Raw genomic sequence first — 24468 nt, 5'->3', positions numbered from 1 at the left:
CTTCTGTGCCTCTCAGTAGTGAGTCTCCCACCACCACCACTCTTCGTTGCTTCTTGGCTGTACTTTTTGCTGTGACTTGTTGCTGTGTGCCCTTTTCTTTTTTGCTTGCTGGTATTGCTTCATCCTTAGGTGTGCCATCTTCATCCTGCAAAGATTTGATATCGGTTCTTCAGTTGTGTGGTTGGTGATTTCTCCATGGTCTTCTTGCTTCTTTTGGTCATATGCTTCCCCTCATCTGCTTTTGGAGGTTCTCTGACACTTTTTTCACCTTCTGTGACCAGTAGAGATGCTTCTGTTCTGTCTAGAAAGTCTTCATTCTCTTTGATGAGTTTCAAAGTTGCTATTCTTTCTTCCAGACCCCGCACCTTTTCTTCTAAAAGGGCCACTAGTCTACACTTCTGACAGGTGAAAATTGATTCTTCTTCTGGTCGATCTGTGAACATGTAGCACATGCTGCAGCTCACCATGTAGGTTTTCACATCTGCCATGTTGCTCCTAGATCCTGCTGACTTGCTGTGTGTTTTCCTTCTTGTGTAATCTACTCAGCCAAGCTCTCTTGCTATAATGTCCTACAGGCAAAAATGGTGATGCTTTCCAAGCAGCTGGTCCCGGTTGTACCCAACGATCTTGTAGCTTAGGGAGACTCTTCGCTTTTCCCAGAAGGCACCTGGAATATGCAAATTAGCCTCCTCAAGCTTGAATCCCTGGTTTGGTGATGCTTTCCAAGCAGCTGGTCCTGGCTGTACCCAACGATCTTCTAGCTTAGGGAGACTCTTCACTTTTCCCAGAAGGCACCTGGAATATGCAAATTAGCCTCCTCAAGCTTGAATCCCTGGTTTGGTGATGCTTTCCAAGCAGCTGGTCCCGGCTGTACCCAACGATCTTCTAGCTTAGGGAGACTCTTCGCTTTTCCCAGAAGGCACCTGGAATATGCAAATTAGCCTCCTCAAGCTTGAATCCCTGGTTTGGTGATGCTTTCCAAGCAGCTGGTCCCGGCTGTACCCAACGATCTTCTAGCTTAGGGAGACTGTTCGCTTTTCCCAGAAGGCACCTGGAATATGCAAATTAGCCTCCTCAAGCTTGAATCCCTGGTTTGGTGATGCTTTCCAAGCAGCTGGTCCCGGCTGTACCCAACGATCTTCTAGCTTAGGGAGACTCTTCGCTTTTTCCAGAAGGCACCTGAAATATGCAAATTAGCCTCCTCAAGCTTGAATCCCTGGTTTGGTGATGCTTTCCAAGCAGCTGGTCCCGGCTGTACCCAACGATCTTCTAGCTTAGGGAGACTCTTCGCTTTTCCCAGAAGGCACCTGGAATATGCAAATTAGCCTCCTCAAGCTTGAATCCCTGGTTTGGTGATGCTTTCCAAGCAGCTGGTCCCGGCTGTACCCAACGATCTTCTAGCTTAGGGAGACTCTTCGCTTTTCCCAGAAGGCACCTGGAATATGCAAATTAGCCTCCTCAAGCTTGAATCCCTGGTTTGGTGATGCTTTCCAAGCAGCTGGTCCCGGCTGTACCCAACGATCTTCTAGCTTAGGGAGACTCTTCGCTTTTCCCAGAAGGCACCTGGAATATGCAAATTAGCCTCCTCAAGCTTGAATCCCTGGTTTGGTGATGCTTTCCAAGCAGCTGGTCCCGGCTGTACCCAACGATCTTCTAGCTTAGGGAGACTCTTCGCTTTTCCCAGAAGGCACCTGGAATATGCAAATTAGCCTCCTCAAGCTTGAATCCCTGGTTTGGTGATGCTTTCCAAGCAGCTGGTCCCGGCTGTACCCAACGATCTTCTAGCTTAGGGAGACTCTTCGCTTTTCCCAGAAGGCACCTGGAATATGCAAATTAGCCTCCTCAAGCTTGAATCCCTGGTTTGGTGATGCTTTCCAAGCAGCTGGTCCCGGCTGTACCCAACGATCTTCTAGCTTAGGGAGACTCTTCGCTTTTCCCAGAAGGCACCTGGAATATGCAAATTAGCCTCCTCAAGCTTGAATCCCTGGTTTGGTGATGCTTTCCAAGCAGCTGGTCCCGGCTGTACCCAACGATCTTCTAGCTTAGGGAGACTCTTCGCTTTTCCCAGAAGGCACCTGGAATATGCAAATTAGCCTCCTCAAGCTTGAATCCCTGGTTTGGTGATGCTTTCCAAGCAGCTGGTCCCGGCTGTACCCAACGATCTTCTAGCTTAGGGAGACTCTTCGCTTTTCCCAGAAGGCACCTGGAATATGCAAATTAGCCTCCTCAAGCTTGAATCCCTGGTTTGGTGATGCTTTCCAAGCAGCTGGTCCCGGCTGTACCCAACGATCTTCTAGCTTAGGGAGACTCTTCGCTTTTCCCAGAAGGCACCTGGAATATGCAAATTAGCCTCCTCAAGCTTGAATCCCTGGTTTGGTGATGCTTTCCAAGCAGCTGGTCCCGGCTGTACCCAACGATCTTCTAGCTTAGGGAGACTCTTCGCTTTTCCCAGAAGGCACCTGGAATATGCAAATTAGCCTCCTCAAGCTTGAATCCCTGGTTTGGTGATGCTTTCCAAGCAGCTGGTCCCGGCTGTACCCAACGATCTTCTAGCTTAGGGAGACTCTTCGCTTTTCCCAGAAGGCACCTGGAATATGCAAATTAGCCTCCTCAAGCTTGAATCCCTGGTTTGGTGATGCTTTCCAAGCAGCTGGTCCCGGCTGTACCCAACGATCTTCTAGCTTAGGGAGACTCTTCGCTTTTCCCAGAAGGCACCTGGAATATGCAAATTAGCCTCCTCAAGCTTGAATCCCTGGTTTGGTGATGCTTTCCAAGCAGCTGGTCCCGGCTGTACCCAACGATCTTCTAGCTTAGGGAGACTCTTCGCTTTTCCCAGAAGGCACCTGGAATATGCAAATTAGCCTCCTCAAGCTTGAATCCCTGGTTTGGTGATGCTTTCCAAGCAGCTGGTCCCGGCTGTACCCAACGATCTTCTAGCTTAGGGAGACTCTTCGCTTTTCCCAGAAGGCACCTGGAATATGCAAATTAGCCTCCTCAAGCTTGAATCCCTGGTTTGGTGATGCTTTCCAAGCAGCTGGTCCCGGCTGTACCCAACGATCTTCTAGCTTAGGGAGACTCTTCGCTTTTCCCAGAAGGCACCTGGAATATGCAAATTAGCCTCCTCAAGCTTGAATCCCTGGTTTGGTGATGCTTTCCAAGCAGCTGGTCCCGGCTGTACCCAACGATCTTCTAGCTTAGGGAGACTCTTCGCTTTTCCCAGAAGGCACCTGGAATATGCAAATTAGCCTCCTCAAGCTTGAATCCCTGGTTTGGTGATGCTTTCCAAGCAGCTGGTCCCGGCTGTACCCAACGATCTTCTAGCTTAGGGAGACTCTTCGCTTTTCCCAGAAGGCACCTGGAATATGCAAATTAGCCTCCTCAAGCTTGAATCCCTGGTTTGGTGATGCTTTCCAAGCAGCTGGTCCCGGCTGTACCCAACGATCTTCTAGCTTAGGGAGACTCTTCGCTTTTCCCAGAAGGCACCTGGAATATGCAAATTAGCCTCCTCAAGCTTGAATCCCTGGTTTGGTGATGCTTTCCAAGCAGCTGGTCCCGGCTGTACCCAACGATCTTCTAGCTTAGGGAGACTCTTCGCTTTTCCCAGAAGGCACCTGGAATATGCAAATTTGCCTCCTCAAGCTTGAATCCCTGGTTTGGTGATGCTTTCCAAGCAGCTGGTCCCGGCTGTACCCAACGATCTTCTAGCTTAGGGAGACTCTTCGCTTTTCCCAGAAGGCACCTGGAATATGCAAATTAGCCTCCTCAAGCTTGAATCCCTGGTTTGGTGATGCTTTCCAAGCAGCTGGTCCCGGCTGTACTACAATGTAAACCTATGGGAAACAGAAAACGCTGTGCCCATGCTGTGGAATAAAATGCGCGGAAACGCAGCGGTTTACATTCCGCAGCATGTCTCTTTTTTCTGCGTATTCCACAGTGGGTTTACACCTGCTCCAATAGAAAACTGAAGTGAAAACCCGCAGAAAAATAGTGGGAAATCCGCAATAAATATATTTTGCCCTGCAGACTTATCAATTCCGCTGGGGAAAAATCCGCAGAGGACCATTATACTTGTGCACATAGCCTCAGGCTGCTGAGACCAATCTGCCTACTGACAGGACACAGCAGCCCCCTCTCAAGATTCCCACAGGTGGCATTTACTCTCCAAACTGCTCTGAAAACTTCAGTCTTCTGAATTGAGCTGCTGTGTCCTGTCAGGGGTGGATGGGGCACAGCAGCCTTATGTGTCTCTGCAGGGGGGAAGGGTTTACAAATACACTGCTCCTTAGGATTTAGGCTATGTGCACACATTGCGGATTAATGTGCGGAATTTTGTGCGCAGAATCGGAAAAATCCACAGGTAAAACGCCCTGCAATTTACCTGTGGATGTACCACGGTTTTTGTGCGGGTTTCACCTGCGTTTTTACACCTGTGGATTCCAATTATGGAGCCGGTGTAAAACGCTGTGGAATCCGCACAAACAATTGACATGCTGTAAAAAATACACCGCAGCATTTCCAAGGGCACAACGGATTTGGTTTTCCATAGGTTTACACGGTACTGTCCAACATTGCTGCGAATAAGCAGCGTCAAATCTGCTGCGGATCCGCAGCCAAATCCGCAACGTGTGCACAGGCCCTTACGGTATGTTTCCACGGTCAGGATACGGCAGTGCTTTGGACGCAGCACATGTCCGCTCCGTCCAAAGGGCTGCCGGCTTTTGTACCCACGGTGATTCCGCATGTGTTCACTGAATTATGCGGAATCACCGCATCCTATACATAGACTGTGTAATTTATCTTGCGGAGACTGAGCACCTACACATTGTAAATAGACATGCTGCGGTCTAGAAAGACGTGCCGCATGTGCATATACGCAGGGAAGCCAGATGCGGCTGCGCACACATAGTGGACACAGAATTTCATAAAATCCCCTCCACTTTGCTGTAACATCTGGAGGCTGCAGCTGTATGCAGCCTCTAATCCCCAGTGTTTACTGACCGTGGAAACATAACCTAAGGCTTTGTGCCCATGTTGCGGTTTTTATGCGTTTCTGCCATGTGTTTTGCCGCAGTGCAAACACTTAGAAATGCATTCCCATGCAATCCTATGGGATTCCGCAGTTGCTGTGCCCATGCTGCAGATTTTCCTGCTGCGAAATTGCATAGCGGTACAATCCGCAGCATGTTCATTATTTCTGCGGAATCGCGGCGATTCCGCACATATAGGATTGCATTGAAACGCTCAACTTTACGCATGTGGCTTTGCCCTCCATGTGTAAAGTGAGCGCTTCATGTGCGGATGGTACCCAGGGACTCTCCTCCAGGCCCTGGGTACAATATTCCTTTAAAAAAAAAAGAATTAAAATAAAAAATAGGGATATACTTACCTTCTGATGGTCCCAAAAGTCCCAGCTCTCAGCAGTGCACGCGGCGGCTTCCGTTCCCAGGGATGCATTGCGCAAATCACCTGAGATGATGTCGCAGTCACGCGACCGTAACGTCACAAAGGTCCTTCGCGCAAAGCATCCCTGGGAACAGAACGGACTGGGAGCGCCGCTGAGGAGATCGGGGCCGTCGGACGGTGAGAATAACCATATTTTTTATTTTTTTTAATTATTTTTAACATTTTATCTTTTACTATTGATGCTGCGTAGGCAAATCCAAATCCAGAGTCCCCTTGTCCAGGAGGAATTCAATAGCCTTCCCCTTGTGCACAGTAATGTAGTAGATCCCTACTTGCATAAGCTACCATAAGGTCCTCACTGTTGTTACTTCTCTCTGTCCCCCAGATGGTACGAATAGGACAAAACCCGTATGACTGATGGCCTGAGGCTTGTTTATAGAGACCCTAAAGACGCCCCAACCCACACAAGTTGCCACTGTGTCATCTTAGGTATAAAGGTCAGACAGCCAACTTGGAATCAACTGCCCTGCCATTCTCTGATGTAACGGCATAGAGCTCTTTACTCCCTCGGTATTCTGGTCACCGGATCCGCTTCAGATGGAGGCAGCCTGCTTCTAGCTGGTCTCCCACTGATGTTTCACTCCTGTTGCTATGACTTCTTTCCTCACTCACTACAGCACAATTCCTACCGTGTCCTTTCTTAGGATGCTGCCGCATGGGTTGCAGGTGCAGCTCCGTGTCCTTCTTTCTCTCCTCAGACTTCAGTCTGGATCTGACCGGGATCACCCCAGCCAGCTCGACCGGGAGACCTTTCCCCGTCGGTCCCCAGCCCGGAACTCTCCTCTCCTCTTTCTGACTCTCTGACTAACATCCTAACCAACCCCCCCAGCCTATGGTCTCACAAGGGGTCTGAGGATCTCATCTCAGTACCTAATGTCAGTCAGGCTACCTCTGGCGAGCACATGAATGGCTGTGCGGCCCTCCAAAGAAATGCCACCCCACACCATTACTGACCCATTGCCAAACCGGTCATGTTGAGGGATGTTGCAGGCAGCAGATCACTCTCCACAGCATCTCCAGACTCTGTCACGTCTGTCACATGTGCTTAGTATGAACCTGCTTTCATCTCTGAAGAGCACATGGCACCAGTGGCGAATTTCCCAATCCTGGTGTTCTGTGGCAAATCCCAAGCATCCTGCACGGTGTTGGGCTGTGATCACAACCCCCATCTGTGGACGTCGGGCACTTAAACCATCCTCATGGAGTCAGTTTGTAACCGTTGATGCAGACACATGTACATTTGTAGCCTGCTGCAGGTCATTTTGCAGGGCTCTGGCAGTTCTCCTCCTTGCACAAAGGCTGATTTAGCTGTCCTGCTGCTGGGTTGTTGCCCTCCTATGGCCCCCTCCACATCTCCTGGTGTACTGGCCTGTCTCCTGGTGAGCGCCTTCAGCCTCTGGACACTACGCTGACATACACAGCAAACCTTCTTGCCACAGTTTGCATTGTTGTACCATCCTGGATGAGCTGCACTACCTGAGCCACTTGTGTGAGTTGTAGAGTCCGTCTCATGCTACCACGAGTGTGAAAGCACAACCAACATTCAAAAGTGACCAAAACATCAGCCAGAAAGCATTGGTACTGAGATGTGGTTGGTGGTCTCCACCTGCAGAACCACTCCTTTATTGAGTGTGTCTTGATAATTGCCAATAATTTCCATCTATTATCTATTCCTTTTGCACAACAGCATGTGAAATTGATGGTCAATCAGTGTTGCTTCCTAAGTGGACAGTTTGATTTCACAGAAGTTTGATCTACTTGTAGTTAAATTCTGTTTAAGTGTTCCCTTTATTTTTTTGAGCAGTGTATGTGTGTATATATATATATATATATATATATATATATATATATATATATTACTGTTACTACCAAACTTTCCTTCCTCACCATCACCGAAACCTGGCTCACCCCTTCTGACACAGCCTCCCCTGCTGCACTCTCTTACGGTGGCTTCCACCTTTCTCACACACCACGCCCCAGCAGCAAACATGGTAGAGGAGTTGGTTTTCTCCTGTCAGATAACTGCTCCTTCACCCCAATCCCACTTCCACCCTCTGTTACCCTCCCTTCCTTTGAGGTGCACTCCCCCTCCAACCTCCAACTGGCTGTCATTTACTGCCCCCCAGGGCCAGCCACCACCTTCTTTGACCACTTCACCACCTGGCTACTTCATTTCCTTTCCGCGGACATCCCTACTATCATCATGGCCGACTTCAACATCCCCATTGACACTTCCCTCTCAGCTGCCACTAAACTTCTATCTCTCACTTCCTCCTTCAGGCCTAACTCAATGGTCTTCTGCAGCCACCCACAAAGATGGTCACACATTGGACCTTATCTTCACCCGCCTCTGATCCCTATCTAACCTCTCTAACTCACCTCTTCCTCTCTCTGACCACAACCTTCTCACATTCTCATCTCTCTCCACTCCATGTGTACAATCGCCACTCCACAAACTTTCACACCCTCGCAGAAATCTTAAACATCTTGACCTACGGATGACGCTGCCGCCCAATATAACACCACAATAGCTGTAGCTTTGGAATCTGCTGCCCCCCTAATACATACCAAAGCTTGCAAAATCAACAAACAGCCCTGGCACACCAGCCTGACCAAAGAACTGAGACGAGCTTTCAGGGCTGCTGAGCGCAGATGGAAAAGATCCCACTCCAACGAGCACTTCATCGCATTCAAACAGTCCCTCACCACTTTCAAGACCACACTCGCCACAGCTAAACAAACCTACTTCTCATCTCTCATATCCTCTCTGTCTCACAACCCTAAACAGTTATTCAACACCTTCAATTCTCTCCTCCGTCCCCCAGCACCTCCTCCCCCCTCCCCACTTATCTCAGCTGAAGACTTTGCCTCATTTTTCAAGCAGAAGATTGATAGCATCAGAGACAGTTTTGGTCAACAACCACCAGAGCCCTTCCTCCCGACTTCCCAGCCCTCCACCTCCAAAACCAACTTCTCCACCATTACAGAAAATCAGCTCTCCACTCTACTCTCAAGATCGCATCTCACCACCTGTGCACTTGACTTGATCCCATCCCACTTCATCCCAAACCTCACCACAGTCTTCATCCCAACCCTAACCCATCTCTTCAACCTATCACTAACAACTGGTGTTTTCCCCTCAAGCTTTAAACATGCATCCATCACACCTATCCTCAAAAAGCCCTCTCTTGACCCATCCTCTGTATCTAGCTATCGCCCTATATCACTTCTCCCTTATGCCTTCAAACTACTGGAACAACACGTCTGCCTTGAACTGTCCTCCCATCTCTCTTCTTGCTCCCTCTTTGACTGCTTACAATCTGGCTTCCGGTCCACTGAAATTGCCCTAACTAAGGTCACCAATGACCTCTTAACCGCCAAGAGCAAGCGACACTACTCTGTCCTCCTTCTCCTTGACCTGTCGGCTGCCTTTGACACAGTGGACCATTCCCTATTATTACAGACCCTCTCATCCCTTGGCATCACAGACTTGGCCCTATCCTGGATCTCATCATACCTAACAGACCGGACATTCAGCGTCTCCCACTCACACACCACCTCCTCACCTCACCCCCTATCTGTCGGAGTCCCACAAGGTTCAGTCCTTGGGCCCCTGCTCTTCTCCATTTACACCTTTGGCCTGGGACAGCTCATAGAATCTCATGGCTTTCAGTATCACCTCTATGCTGATGACACACAGATCTATATCTCTGGACCAGATATCACCTCCCTACTAACCAGAATCCCTCAATGTTTGTCCACTATTTAATCCTTCTTCTCCACTAGATTTCTGAAACTTAACATGGACAAAACAGAATTCATCGTTTTTCCCCCATCTCACGTGACCCCCCCAACATTCCTATCCATTAGAGTAAATGGCTGCCCACTCTCCCCAGTCCCACAAGCTCGCTGCCTCAGGGTAATCCTTGACGCTGATCTCTCCTTCAAACCACATATCCAAGCCCTTTCCACTTCCTGCCACCTTCAACTCAAAAATTTTTCACGGATCTGTACATTCCTAAACCAAGAATCTGCAAAAACCCTAGTCCATGGCCTCATCATCTCTCGTCTTGACTACTGCAACCTCCTGCTCTGTGGCCTCCCCTCTAACACTCTCACACCCCTCCAATCTATTCTAAACTCTGCTGCCCGACTAATCCACCTGTCCCCCGCTATTCCCCGGTCTCTCCCCTCTGTCAATCCCTTTACTGGCTCCCCATTGCCCAGAGACTCCACTACAAAAGCCTAACCATGACGTACAAAGCCATCCACAACCTGTCTCCTCCATACATCTATGACCTCGTCTCCCGGTACTTACCTACACGCAACCTCCAATCTCACAAGATCTCCTTCTCTACTCCCCTCTTATCTCCTCTTCCCACAATCGTATACAAGATTTCTCTCGTGTATCACCCCTACTCTGGAACTCTCTACCACAACATATCAGACTCTCACCTACCATCGAAACCTTCAAAAAGAACCTGGAGACCCACCTTTTCCGACAAGCCTACAACCTGCAGTAACTACCGATCGACCAAACCGCTGCATGACCAGCTCTATCCTCACCTACTGTATTCTCACCCATGCCTTGTAGATTGTGAGCCCTCGCGGGCAGGGTCCTCTCTCTTCCTGTACCAGTTTGACTTGTATTGTTTAAGATTATTGTACTTGTTTTTATTATGTATACCCCTCCTCACATGTAAAGCGCCATGGAATAAATGGCGCTATAACAATAAATAATAATAATATATATCTACTATATAATTGTCTAAGGGTCACTTCCGTCTTTTTGTCTGTCCTTCTGTGTCTGTATGTCACGGATATTCATTGGTCGCGGCCTCTGTCTGTCATGGAAATCCAAGTCGCTGATTGGTCGTGGCAAAACAGCCACGACCAATCAGCAACGGGCACAGTCTAGAGGAAAATGGCCGCTCCTTACTCCCCACAGTCATTGCCCGGCGCCTGCATACTCCTCTCTGGTCACCGTTCACACAGGGTTAATGCCGGCAGTAACGGGACGCGTTATGCCACGGGTAACGCACTCCGTAACAGCTGCTATTAACCCTGTGTGTCCCCAACTTTTTACTATTGATGCTGCCTACGCGGCATCAATAGTAAAAAAATGTAATGTTAAAAATGATAAAAAACAAAAAACCTGCTATTCTCACCCTCCGTCGTAGCGTCCTCTCCTCCGCAGTGCAAGCGGCCGGTTCCGGGGCCAAGGATGGTATGCGAGAAGGACCTTCCATGACGTCACGGTCATGTGACCACGACGTCATCACAGGTCCTGCGTTCATCCAACCTTGGGACCGGAAGCTGCCGCCTGCACCGCACACAGGTGACAGGACTACAAGGGCTCACTCGGAAGGTGAGTATATGTTTATTTTTATATTAACTCTTTTTTAACCTGTTACATACGTGTCTGGGCAATATACTACGTGACTGGCCAATATACTATGTGACTGGGCAGTATACTACGTGGCTGTGCTGTATACTACGTGGCTCTGTGCTGTACACTACGTCGCTGTGCACTATACTACGTCGCTGGGCAATATACTACGTGACTGTGCAATGTACTATGTGACTGGGCAATATACTACGTGGCTTTGTGCTGTATACTACGTGGCTCTGTGCTGTATACTACGTGACTGGGCAATATTCTACGTGACTGGGCAATATAATACGTGACTGGGCAATATACTACGTAACTGGGCAATATACTAAGTGGCTGGGCAATATACTACGTGGGCTGTGCAATATGCTACATGGACATGCAGATTCTAGAATACCTGATGCGTTATATACCATCTAGTATATACAGTGGGGCAAAACAGTATTTAGTCAGTCAGCAATAGTGCAAGTTCCACCACTTAAAAAGATGAGAGGCGTCTGTAATTTACATCATAGGTAGACCTCAACTAACAACTGTCAAAGGACACCAGAAACAAAATTGTACCCCTGCACCAGGCTGGGAAGACTGAATCTGCAATAGCCAACCAGCTTGGAGTGAAGAAATCAACAGTGGGAGCAATAATTAGAAAATGGAAGACATACAAGACCACTGATAATCTCCCTCGATCTGGGGCTCCACGCAAAATCCCACCCCGTGGGGTCAGAATGATCACAAGAACGGTGAGCAAAAATCCCAGAACCACGCGGGGGGACCTAGTGAATGAACTGCAGAGAGCTGGGACCAATGTAACAAGGCCTACCATAAGTAACACACTACGCCACCATGGACTCAGATCCTGCAGTGCCAGACGTGTCCCACTGCTTAAGCCAGTACATGTCCGGGCCCGTCTGAAGTTTGCTAGAGAGCATTTGGATGATCCAGAGGAGTTTTGGGAGAATGTCCTATGGTCTGATGAAACCAAACTGGAACTGTTTGGTAGAAACACAACTTGTCGTGTTTGGAGGAAAAAGAATACTGAGTTGCATCCATCAAACACCATACCTACTGTAAAGCATGGTGGTGGAAACATCATGCTTTGGGGCTGTTTCTCTGCAAAGGGGCCAGGACGACTGATCCGGGTACATGAAAGAATGAATGGTGCCATGTATCGTGAGATTTTGAGTGCAAACCTCCTTCCATCTGCAAGGGCATTGAAGATGAAACGTGGCTGGGTCTTTCAACATGACAATGATCCAAAGCACACCGCCAGGGCAACGAAGGAGTGGCTTCGTAAGAAGCATTTCAAGGTCCTGGAGTGGCCTAGCCAGTCTCCAGATCTCAACCCTATAGAAAATCTTTGGAGGGAGTTGAAAGTCCGTGCTGCCAAGCGAAAAGCCAAAAACATCACTGCTCTAGAGGAGATCTGCATGGAGGAATGGGCCAACATACCAACAACAGTGTGTGGCAACCTTTTGAAGACTTACAGAAAACGTTTGACCTCTGTCATTGCCAACAAAGGATATATTACAAAGTATTGAGATGAAATTTTGTTTCTGACCAAATACTTATTTTCCACCATAATATGCAAATAAAATGTTAAAAAAACAGACAATGTGATTTTCTGGATTTTTTTTTCTCAGTTTGTCTCTCATAGTTGAGGTCTACCTATGATGTAAATTACAGACGCCTCTCATCTTTTGTGGTGGAACTTGCACTATTGCTGACTGACTAAATACTTTTTTGCCCCACTGTATATATATACTCGTATATATATATATGCAAAATTAGTAGAATCAAAAGGATGGCATTCACCAGGCTGATTCTCAAGCTTTATTGCAACATCTTCTGCGGGAGAATGGGGACAGGGGTGCAGGACTGACGACAAATGATTCGCACAAGTGCGCTTCAACGGGAATTGAAGGAGGATCAAATACCTGTTCAAAGGTAAGCTCCTCCTCCCAAACAATTCCCTATTAAAACAAGACATAGCAACATACCTCTCGGATATAGATCCATTGTCATTATATTAAAAGAGATTGTATGTATTCTCAAATTAAAATTAAAAAATGTGTATATACCTAAGTAGTACCAACTTCTTTTAGAGAAAAAAGGACATATCCACTCCTTCATTTAAACCAGTGGAATCCAGCGCACATGTGCACATTATCCACCTGGCTTCTCCTCTAAGTAATTGCCTATGCAGATCACCGCCCTGTGGAGGCAGCGTCACTCTTTCTATAACTGTAAAGGTTAGGACAACCTGGATTGCAACCATAAATATCTCTGATATGGTTAATCAAATGTGGTACACCTTTACCTGTGTTCACTGAATTCTAATGCTCTCTGAATCTAACATAAAGCGGGCGTATTGTCTTCCCTATATAGAAGAATTTTCAAGGTCCAAACATTACATATGGGTAGTTTTGCAGGAAATGAAATAAACAACGAGGTGTGAAACCGCACCCATGTGTAAATTGTGACCTGTAATGTGTTGCGAGAAAAATGTGCAATGTGCACATCTATAATTACCTTTAGGGATACTAGAACCTAACCAATCATTCTGTCCTTTATCCTTCCGATTATGGACAAGAACACCCTTTAGGCTTGTACTCCTTCCTACATGAAAACAAAGGGCCCCTTGCTACTATATCCTATAAAGCTTTCTCGCGCCCGAGGATGTGCCTATTCTTCCTAATCGTGGATCGAATAAAGTTGTCCATGGGACCATACTGCAAACTAAAGCCAATTTTTTTGTCTTTTTTCCATTTTTGCTTTTATTTTTAAAGTCCCTGCATACCTGTGCTGATGGATCCTATCTAGTACCAGTCAATTGTATTGTGGTCTATGGGGAGCGAAGAGGAAGCAGGTAGTTCAGATGGAATGAGAGGTCCACTGCAGCTCCAGCCTTGTGCCTCTGATGGAGGATGGGTGCAGTAGTAGAATGAAAAAAACAGTCAGAGGAGCGCTAGGAACTCAAGGACACAGGTGTATAAGATGATTCCACAATGCGTTTTGACGGTTATCCCGACTTCATAAGGTGTGTGTATATATATATATATATATATATATATATATATGTATATATATATATATACAGCTATATATATATATATATATATATATATATATATATATATATACAGGTCCTTCTCAAAATATTAGCATATAGTGTTAAATTTCATTATTTACCATAATGTAATGATTACAATTAAACTTTCATATATTATAGATTCATTATCCACCAACTGAAATTTGTCAGGTCTTTTATTGTTTTAATACTGATGATTTTGGCATACAACTCCTGATAACCCAAAAAACCTGTCTCAATAAATTAGCATATTTCACCCATCCAATCAAATAAAAGTGTTTTTTAATAACAAACAAAAAAACCATCAAATAATAATGTTCAGTTATGCACTCAATACTTGGTCGGGAATCCTTTGGCAGAAATGACTGCTTCAATGCGGCGTGGCATGGAGGCAATCAGCCTGTGACACTGCTGAGATGTTATGGAGGCCCAGGATGCTTCAATAGCGGCCTTAAGCTCATCCAGAGTGTTGGGTCTTGCGTCTCTCAACTTTCTCTTCACAATATCCCACAGATTCTCTATGGGGTTCAGGTCAGGAGAGTTGGCAGGCCAATTGAGCACAGTAATACCATGGTCAGTAAACCATTTACCAGTGGTTTTGGCACTGTGAGCAGGTGCCAGGTCGTGCTGAAAAATGAAATCTTCATCTCCATAAAGCATTTCAGCCGATGGAAGCATGAAGTGCTCCAAAATCTCCTGATAGCTAGCTGCATTGACCCTGCCCTTGATGAAACACAGTGGACCAACACCAGCAGCTGACATGGCACCCCACACCATCACTGACTGTGGGTACTTGACACTGGACTTCAGGCATTTTGGCATTTCCTTCTCCCCAGTCTTCCTCCAGACTCTGGCACCTTGATTTCCGAATGACATGCAAAATTTGCTTTCATCAGAAAAAAGTACTTGGGACCACTTAGCAACAGTCCAGTGCTGCTTCTCTGTAGCCCAGGTCAGGCGCCTCTGCCGCTGTTTATGGTTCAAAAGTGGCTTTACCTGGGGAATGCGGCACCTGTAGCCCATTTCCTGCACACGCCTGTGCACGGTGACTCTGGATGTTTCCACACCAGACTCAGTCCACTGCTTCCTCAGGTTCCCCAAGGTCTGGAATCGGTCCTTCTCCACAATCTTCCTCAGGGTCCGGTCTCCTCTTCTCGTTGTACAGCGTTTTCTGCCACATTGTTTCCTTCCAACAGACTTACCATTGAGGTGCCTTGATACAGCACTCTGGGAACAGCCTATTTATTGAGAAATTTCTTTCTGGGTCTTACCCTCTTGCTTGAGGGTGTCAATGATGGCCTTCTTGACATCTGTCAGGTCGCTAGTCTTACCCATGATGGGGGTTTTGAGTAATGAACCAGGCAGGGAGTTTATATAAGCCTCAGGTATCTTTTGCATGTGTTTAGAGTTAATTAGTTGATTCAGAAGATTAGGGTAATAGGTTCGTTTAGAGAACCTTTTCTTGATATGCTAATTTATTGAGACAGGTTTTTTGGGTTATCAGGAGTTGTATGCCAAAATCATCAGTATTAAAACAATAAAAGACCTGACAAATTTCAGTTGGTGGATAATGAATCTATAATATATGAAAGTTTAATTGTAATCATTACATTATGGTAAATAATGAAATTTAACACTATATGCTAATTTTTTGAGAAGGACCTGTATATATATATATATATATATATATATATATGTAGGTATATATATCCATATATATACATACATATATATATCTATATACATATATATATATATATATACATACATTTAAGTATATATATATATATATATATATATATAATCTCACATGTTTAGATGCTCTTTATTAATGGAATATTCCTTATCAACACTCTAGGTATTTTTTGTCTCTTCCAGACGTGAAATCTGCAGATTTGGTATCAAAGTCTGCATCGTAGAACCTGGTTACTTCAAGACATTGATAACTCGCCCAGAACCACATATGGGAAAATTGCAATACTTTTGGGAGAAAGCATCAGATGAAGTCCGTAATGCATATGGCCAGCAATTCTATAAAAACTGTAAGTACCAATTTAAGGGAATATACATAGAATTTAATTAAATAATCAAGATACAATTGCTCAGTGTCTAAATGTTCTACATGTAAAAAAACAGTTGTTACCCAAAGTGCATAATTATGAGTGTTGTATTACACCAAGTGCTGTATAAACTTATATGGTTACTGGCTTGATGCATAAGAAGTTGTATGTATTTTTGTAATGAGGACCGCTTCCGGTTGGTGATTCGCTTCCAGCATATCGCACCCTGCTGGCACACATTGCCGTCACTTATCTGACAGCACTGTCAGCTTGCGGGTCACCGAACGGAAGTGGCGAGTCATGTGATTATTGCGGGCACATGATATATTGAGCTGGATAAAACTGACTGCAATGCAGCACAAACAACTTCCCTAATCATGTGCTAAACGAACGGCGCTCTGATTGGACTACCATCTGCTTATAACGTCCGGCGTCCCTCCTCTCCCTATACGCTTCCTGAAGAAGTGGATTTGAAACACGTGTCGGGGTAGAGGGGCATTTGACAGCCTTGGCCATTACCCTGCACAACTCATATCACAGGTGACATATTCCTATTCTAACATCTTGCTCAATTAGCTGTTTCTCATTATGCACTGGCACTTTACTAAAGAAACACCTTAGCCTACATACACTTGCACCTTCTAGTGTTATTGGCCTCTTATGGATATATAATAGTAGGATTGACTGAGTTTAGTATAACCTATTTCACTGCATTTTTTATTTTTTCCCCATTTTCCAATACACTATATGGTAAAACCAATAGTGTCGTTCAAAGTACAACTCGTCCTGCAAAAAATAAGCCCTCACACAGTCATACTGACAGAAAAATAAAAAAGTTTGGCTCTGGGAAGAAGAGGAGCAAACAACGAAAACTCAAACGGAAAAACCCAAGGTGGTGAAGGGGTTAATTGGTGAAACTGTAAAATTGGAGGAAGGATAATACTATTTTATTTTCAGGGGTTAACGTAGGCCCCTAGTGCAAGTGAAAAGGAATTTCAATGCTGCGTCATACCAAGACATTTTGTTTTGTATGTTCAAATTTTTGTGGAAATTAAGTTTTCTGTTCTAGCACGTCTGTGTCTTGTTAAACAAAGCAAGATCCATAAAATCATAATTGGGCGAATTTGGTGTGGAAGAGTAGAGCTATAGAAAAAGGAAAAAGGGTAAATCCACTTACCAATGAACTATAGCAATTTGAGCAGAAAATTCCTTAAAAGGACATTTCAATTTCAGTTGTATGAGGTATTGTCTGCATTGTCTTTGAAAAAATGTCTTTTCACAGTGAGTAATCGCATGATTCTCAAATAGATTACCACGCGATGTAGGTATGAATTCAGCTCCTTTTTTGATCACCGTGAGTTATATGGAAGAGATGTTTTCACACAAATTAATAACTGAAAATTCTGACAAAATGTCATTTTGCAGATGAGATTCATAATTAATTTTTATTTGCTTTATCAAACTGGATATGGGCGATTTTATTTACTAGATGCATCGGGTATTCCAGGTTTTTGAGTGCCCCGGGCAAAAGAGTCTCAGTGACCCCCCCCCCCCCCCTTTAACACATACCACGATTTATGATGCACAGATACAGCAGAGAAATATAGCACAGCCACGTAGCTTATAACACAGCCCACGTAGTATATAACACAGCCCACATAACATATAGCACAGCCACGTAGCATATAACACAGCCACATTGCATATAACACAGACACGTAGTATATTGCACAGCCCACGTAGCATATAAGACAGCCCACGTAGTATATAGCACAGCCACGTAGTATGTAACACAGCCATGTAGTATATAGCACAGCCATGTAGCATAAAACACAGCCCATGTAGCATATAACACAGCCCACGTAGTATATAAAACAGCCCTTGTAGCATATAACACAGCCACGTAGTATATAACACAGCCACGTAGTATATTGCACAGCCACGTAGCATAAAACACAGCCCATGTAGCATATAACACAGCCCATGTAGTATATAGCACAGTTCACGTAGTATATTGCACAGCCAGGTAGCATATAACATAGCACATGTAGCAAATAACACAGCCCACGCAGTATATAGCAAGCCAGGTAGTATGTAGCACAGCCACGTAGTATATAACAGCCACGTAGTATATAACACAGCCACAGAGTATATAGCACCGCCACGTAGTATATAGCACAGCTCACACAGTATATAGCACAGCCCACATAGTATATAACACAAGTCACGTAGTACATAGCACAGCCCACGTAGTATATAGCACAGCCCACGTAGTATATAGCACAGCCACATAGTATATAACACAGCCCACATAGTATATAGCACAGCCCACGCAGTATATAACACAGCCACTTAGTATAATGCACAGCCACGTAGTATATTGCACGGCCACATAGTATATAGCAGAGCCCACATAGTATATAACATGTATATAACATATAGTGCATGCCCTTATCATCTCCCGCCTCGACTACTGCAACCTCCTACTCTCTGGACTCCCCTCTAGCACTCTGGCACCACTCCAATCCATCCTACACTCTGCTGCCCGACTAATCCACCTGTCCCCCCGCTATTCCCCAGCCTCTCCCCTGTGTCAAGCCCTTCACTGGCTTCCTATCGCCCAGAGACTCCAGTTCAAAACCCTCACACTGACATACAAAGCCATCCACAACCTGTCTCCTCCATACATCTGTGACATGGTCTCCCGGTACCTACCTACACGCGACCTCCGATCCTCCCAAGACCTCCTTCTCTACTCCCCTCTCATCTCTTCTTCCCATAACCGCATCCAAGACTTCTCCCGTGCTTCCCCCATACTCTGGAACTCTCTACCCCAACACATCAGACTTGCGCCTACCATAGAAACCTTCAAAAAGAACCTGAAGACTCATCTCTTCCGACAAGCCTACAGCCTGCAGTGATCCTCAACCTACTGAACAGCCGCACAGCCAGCTCTTCCCTCTCCTAGTGTATCCTCACCCACCCCCTGCAGACTGTGAGCCCTCGCGGGCAGGGTCCTCCCTCCTTATGTACTCGTGTGCCTTGTTATCTGCTCATGTTTAATGTATTTGTCTATATTTGCCCCGTATTCACATGTAAAGCGCCATGGAATAAATGGCGCTATAAAAATGTATAATAATAATAATAATAATAATAATAACACACAATGCTCACGCCAGGTCCGTTCCCAGTGATGCTTTGTGGCAATAACCCGTGATGATGTAGCGGTCTCGTGAGACCGCTACATCATCTAGGGTCGTTACCGCAAAGCATTACTGGGACTGGAGCATCGCAAGCAGTGAGAAAAGCTGCCGGGGACACCGGAAGGTGAGAATATCACGATTTATTTTTTTTAAATAATTTTTAACATTAGATCTTTTTACTATTGATGCTGCATAGGCAGCATCAATAGTAAAAAGTGAAGCGGTGTTTAAATCCCGCCCCAATATCGCTGATTGGTTGCGGCCCGCCGGGCGTGACAACTCAGTAATGCGGGATTTCCGTGACAGACAAACAGACGGAAGGGGACCTTAGACATTTATATATAGAGATTTATTTTTTGGTGTGTTTTCTGCCCACTCTATGGCTCCTGTGTTTTTTTGAGATTTGATAGTGTTGGTGGGATAAATTACATATATATTGTTGACTATATCAACAATGCTATCTGAATAAGAAAGATCTTTATGACTGTCGGCAGTATCTAGGTTTAAAGAGATAAAACTGACACTACTTTTGTAATGTTCAAACTGTTTATTGTTTTTTAAGATGGAATTGGGTTATCTGGAAAATTTTCAAGAGTTAACAGTGTTAAATTAATAATCTCCATAATTCCGCCCAAATTTGGACCTTTTAATTGTGATGGCATATTCTTCTGTAGAGCTAATTTTGTGCAGTAATTTGTCATTCAATTTGCTGAAATCTGAGTGAGTGGTAAACATCTTTAAAGAGTCTTGTAAAGAAGTGATCTTGGTTTCAAGCTCTAGTAGTTTCATTGATTCTTCTTTTGATAATCATCTGCATAAGCTTAATTGAGCAGTTGGTAAGGATATCATTCCAGTAGGTGGTAAATACATCTGCCTGTATTAGCCTGTATTAGGTGGTGTAACGGGGTCTACCGAGCTGGGGTACCCTTTTCAGTACCACCCCATGTTTCAGGAGGTCCACTCTGCTTTGGCTGGAGTCTGAATGAAGGACGCTGGCTGGAATTCCTTGGTTACATGAGAGCATATAAAAGATCACTGCTTCTCCACGTATTTCCAGTCTGACAACACTTAACTCACAGGACACAGAATATATCACACAGATACAGAGGGCAGGCCAATAGAAAAGTGGCAGGCCAGACATACATTACAATAGCCGCAGGTGGCCAGAGCCTGCCGATATTTACTGTGGGAATTACAAAGGTGGGGGGAGGTCAGAAGGGGGATATCTTGTCCCCTCTGCCCAGGGGCGCAGTCTGTGGGCTGATGCATTAGGGACATGCATCTCACATGGAACTTATTATACATACATATTACTGCACAACATATTCTGGGTGCTGAGTGGTTCAGTAACATGTAATGCGGCTCCCCTTTTCAGCGACGCGATTGGCATACACAGTCTGATCCTTAACGGATCGGTTTGGGGATGACCGAAGTTTATGGGGTTGGTACAAGTTCCATTTGTCGACAGTCCATCGGCATTACCGTTTTGTTTGCCGGGTCTGTAGTGGATGGTGAAGTCCAGAGGTTGCAGGGCTAAACTCCACTGCAGTAATCTGGCGTTGTCTCCGGAGACCCGATTAAGCCAGACTAGGGGACTATGGTCCGTTAGGAGGGAAAACTGTCATCCATACAAATATGGATGCAACTTTTTGAGTGCCCATACTACCGCCAGGCACTCCTTCTCGATGGCCGCATTGCTTACTTTACGGGGCAGTAGTTTCCGACTCAGGTAAGCTACCGGGTTGTTGTGAATTCCGCTATTGGGCTCTCCTCGGTGGTTGTAAGTGGCACTTTTGTGAGTTCTGCTATTGTGCTCCCTCTTGTGGTTTCAAGTGATATGGCTGCTCCTTGGAGTTAGCTGTCATCAGCTGCCTCCACTTATCGTCTCTTCTGCTCGGCTATTTAGGCTTCGCTGTTCCTTCAGCCAGTGCCACTTGCAAATGGTTCCTGTTTGGATTCACATCTCTTTGGATTTCCCTGTTATCCTGACCAGTTCAGCAAAGCTAAGTTTTTGCTTGCGCTTTTCTGTTCACAGATTGTGGACTTATCCGTTCAGTGCTTTCTATGTTTGTCCAGCGTTATCAGTATGAATTAATTCTGTCTTGCTGGAAGCTCTGGGAAGCAGATTTACCCTCCACACCTTTAGTCAGGTGTGGAGATTTTTTTGTACACTCTGCATGGATTTTTGTAGTGTTTTATACTGACCGCACAGTATTCCATCCTGTCCTATCAATCAAGCTAGACTGGCCTCCTGTGCTCATCCTGGTTTCATTCTGTGTATGTCTTTTTCCTCTCCACTCACAGTCATTATTTGTGGGGGGCTAATCTATCCTTTGGGGATTTTCTCTGAGGCAAGATAGTTTTCCTGCTTCTGTCTTTAGGGGTAGTTAGCTCTTAGGCTGTGACGAGATGCCTAGGGAGAGTTAGGAGCATTCCATGGCTACTTCTAGTGTTGTGTTGAGCTTAGCGACTGCGGTCAGTACAGTTACCACTTCCTTCAGAGCTTGTTCCATGTTGTTCCTAGACCACCGCATCATAACACCGGGTGTTATTTGCCGTCTGGCCCGACTTGGCTCAGTACTGCCCCCAATCCAAACATAGAAGTGTCTGTGTGAGCAAGGAAACATTTAGTTGGATTGGGTGCGGCCAATACAGGGGTATTGGTGAGGGCATCCTTTAGCTGGCGGAGGGCTTGCTCACACTCTGGGCTCCAGGTTACCTGGCGGGGTTGGTTCTTACGGGTCAGTTCAGTGAGGGGCTTGGCTACGCTGATGTAATTGGGATCGAATTTCGTGTAATATCCCGCTGTCCGTAGAAACGCAATGACCTGGGTTTTAGTGCGTAAGGTGGGCCATTTGGCTATGGCCTCAATCTTGGCTGGTTCTGGTCGCTGTTTCCCACTTCCCACCCAATGCCCTAAATACTAAACCACTGCTTTGCCCACGTGACACTTGTTTGGGTTCAGGGTGATTCCGGCCTGGGTGACAAATGCCGACTTGGGAATCGCGTCAGGACTCAGGGGAATCTGCCAGTAGCCTTTGCATAGATCGATGGTGGTCAAATACTTTGGCCCTGCCAGACGGTCTAACAACTCATCCACATGCGGCATGGGATACGCATCCGTCACTGCTTTCTCAATGAGCTTACGATAGTCTACACAAAACCGTGTAGTCCCATCCTTCTTGGGCACTAACACTACGGGGGATGCCCAGTGACTATCTGACTCTTCAATGACCCCTAAATGCAACATCTCTTGTATCTCTTGTCGCATCCCTTCTCATACAGACTCAGGGACGCGGAAGGGGGGTTGTCACAGGGGGGTCTGATCCTGGGTCTCAACCTTGTGTTGTGCCAGGCTAGTGTACCCTGGTCTCCCCGAAAACATCCTCTGTCACTGCCTCAACAACTCCTCTGCCTGCTGTCTCTCCCGGGGACCTAGGTCTTCACCCAAGTGTACCTGGTCCCATGTTTTAGACTGAGTCCTTTCCCCTAAGACATCAGGCAAGGGAATTCTGGCTAAATCCTCTGCTTCAGGTGCATAGATGGCCACTACCTCTTCAGGGTGCTCCCGGTAGGGCTTCAGCATATTCACGTGGAATATGCGGATAACCCTGGGGTCATCACAATCGGCTACATTATAGGTGGTGTCGGCTATTTTCCCCACTACCTGGTAGGGCCCCTGCCATGCAGCTTGGAACTTGTTCTGCCTAGTAGGCTCTAACACCAGGACCTTCTGTCCTATTTCCAAGGTGCGTTCTCTGGCCCTCCGATCGTACCATAAGCGCTGGCACCGCTGGGCCACCTGCATGTTCCCACGTACAGCCTGGGTCAACTCCTGTAGGCGGTCCCGGAATTCTAGCACGTAGGGTACAATAGGTACCCCTTCTATGATGCCCTCCCCTTCCCAGTGTTCGAGCACTAAGTCTAGGGGTCCCTTTAACCGTCTCCCATATACCAGTTCAAATAGGGAGAACCCCGTGGATTCTTGGGGCACCTCCCGATAGGCAAACAGGAGGGGTGGCAAGAATTTCTCCCAGTCCCTGTAGGTCCTGGTAAAAGTCCCAATGAGTTGTTTTAACATCCCGTTAAAGCGTTCACACAACCCATCGGTTTGCGGGTGGTACGAGGCGCTTCTAATAGACTTTACGCCGCACAGCTTCCACAGTTGGTTGGTCACCTTTGCTGTAAACTGGGTACCCTAGTCTGAGATCTCTCGGGGAAATCCAACCCGTGAGAAAACCTGGAGCAGGGCAGCCGCCACCGTCTCTGCCAGTATGTTAGGTAACGCAACCGCCTCTGGATACCGTGTGGCATAATCTACCACTGTCAATGTATACCTTTTCCCTGACAGACTGGGTTTGGCTAATGGCCCTATCAGATTAACCACTACTCGGCTAAATGGTTCCTTCACAATGGGTAGGGGGCGTAATTTGGCCTTGCATCGATCTCCCCTCTTGCCAATGCACTGGCAACTGTCACAGGTCTGGCAGTACTGGCGAACATCATAGGTTACCCCTGGCCAAAAGAAATTTTGTGTCAGACGATGCGTGGTGCAACTGACGCTGAAGTGCCCGGCAAATGGTATGTCATGAGAGATTCGCAGTAACTCCTGCCTATACTTCTTGGGAACTACCAGCTGTCATTTTATATTGGGGCTTGTCCCTGTGTGGTGCTGCTCTGTGATCCGGTAGAGGAGTCCCTGCTTCCATACAAACTGTTCCCCTTCCAGTACCCCTCTGACCTCCTGTGCCTTCCCACGATATCCCTCCAATGAAGGATCCTTAAGTAACTCCCTCTTAAATTCATCTGGGGTGGCCATGGGAATACGTGTAGGGCTGGGATGTCTTACCTGGGCCTCCTCTGAGTGTGATTCCGCCTCCGCAGCTCGAGCTTGTCTCCGGGTGGTCACAGGATATGTCTCAGCCAGAGGGGCAACCCAGAAAGCAGACAACATGGGCCCCAAGTCATTTCCCAGCAAGACGTCTGCAGGCAAATCCTCCATCAAGCCGACCTCAACAAGGCCATCCCCGACTCCCCAGTTCAGGTGAATCCTGGCAGTTGGCAATCGATGTATGGCTCCCCCTGCTACACGGACTGCCACTGTCCGGTCCGTCTTCTCTTGATCCCGGACGAGGTGAGGCTTCACAATGGTCAAAGTTGCCCCGGAATCTCTTAGTCCCTGCATACGTTTCCCATTAACCCACACGACCTGTCAATGCTGTTGTCGATTATCTGCCTGGGCTGCCTGCATGGGGTCTACTT

General features: G+C 46.4%; 1 protein-coding gene across 1 annotated transcript in view; it reads left to right on the top strand.

Moving 5' to 3' along the window:
• LOC138670816 (retinol dehydrogenase 16-like) overlaps positions 1–24468 on the top strand; it is a 170244-nt gene that overhangs the window by 131652 nt on the left and 14124 nt on the right. The window contains exon 4 of the mRNA XM_069758510.1: positions 15822–15985. Coding sequence (XP_069614611.1) covers positions 15822–15985 — 164 coding nt within the window. The remainder of the gene's footprint in view (positions 1–15821; positions 15986–24468) is intronic.

This window comes from Ranitomeya imitator, chromosome 3 (genome assembly GCF_032444005.1).
Source record: "Ranitomeya imitator isolate aRanImi1 chromosome 3, aRanImi1.pri, whole genome shotgun sequence".
Taxonomy (NCBI): domain Eukaryota; kingdom Metazoa; phylum Chordata; class Amphibia; order Anura; family Dendrobatidae; genus Ranitomeya; species Ranitomeya imitator.
Note: the sequence above shows the minus strand (reverse complement) of the source record. Positions and strands in the feature narration are given on the sequence as shown.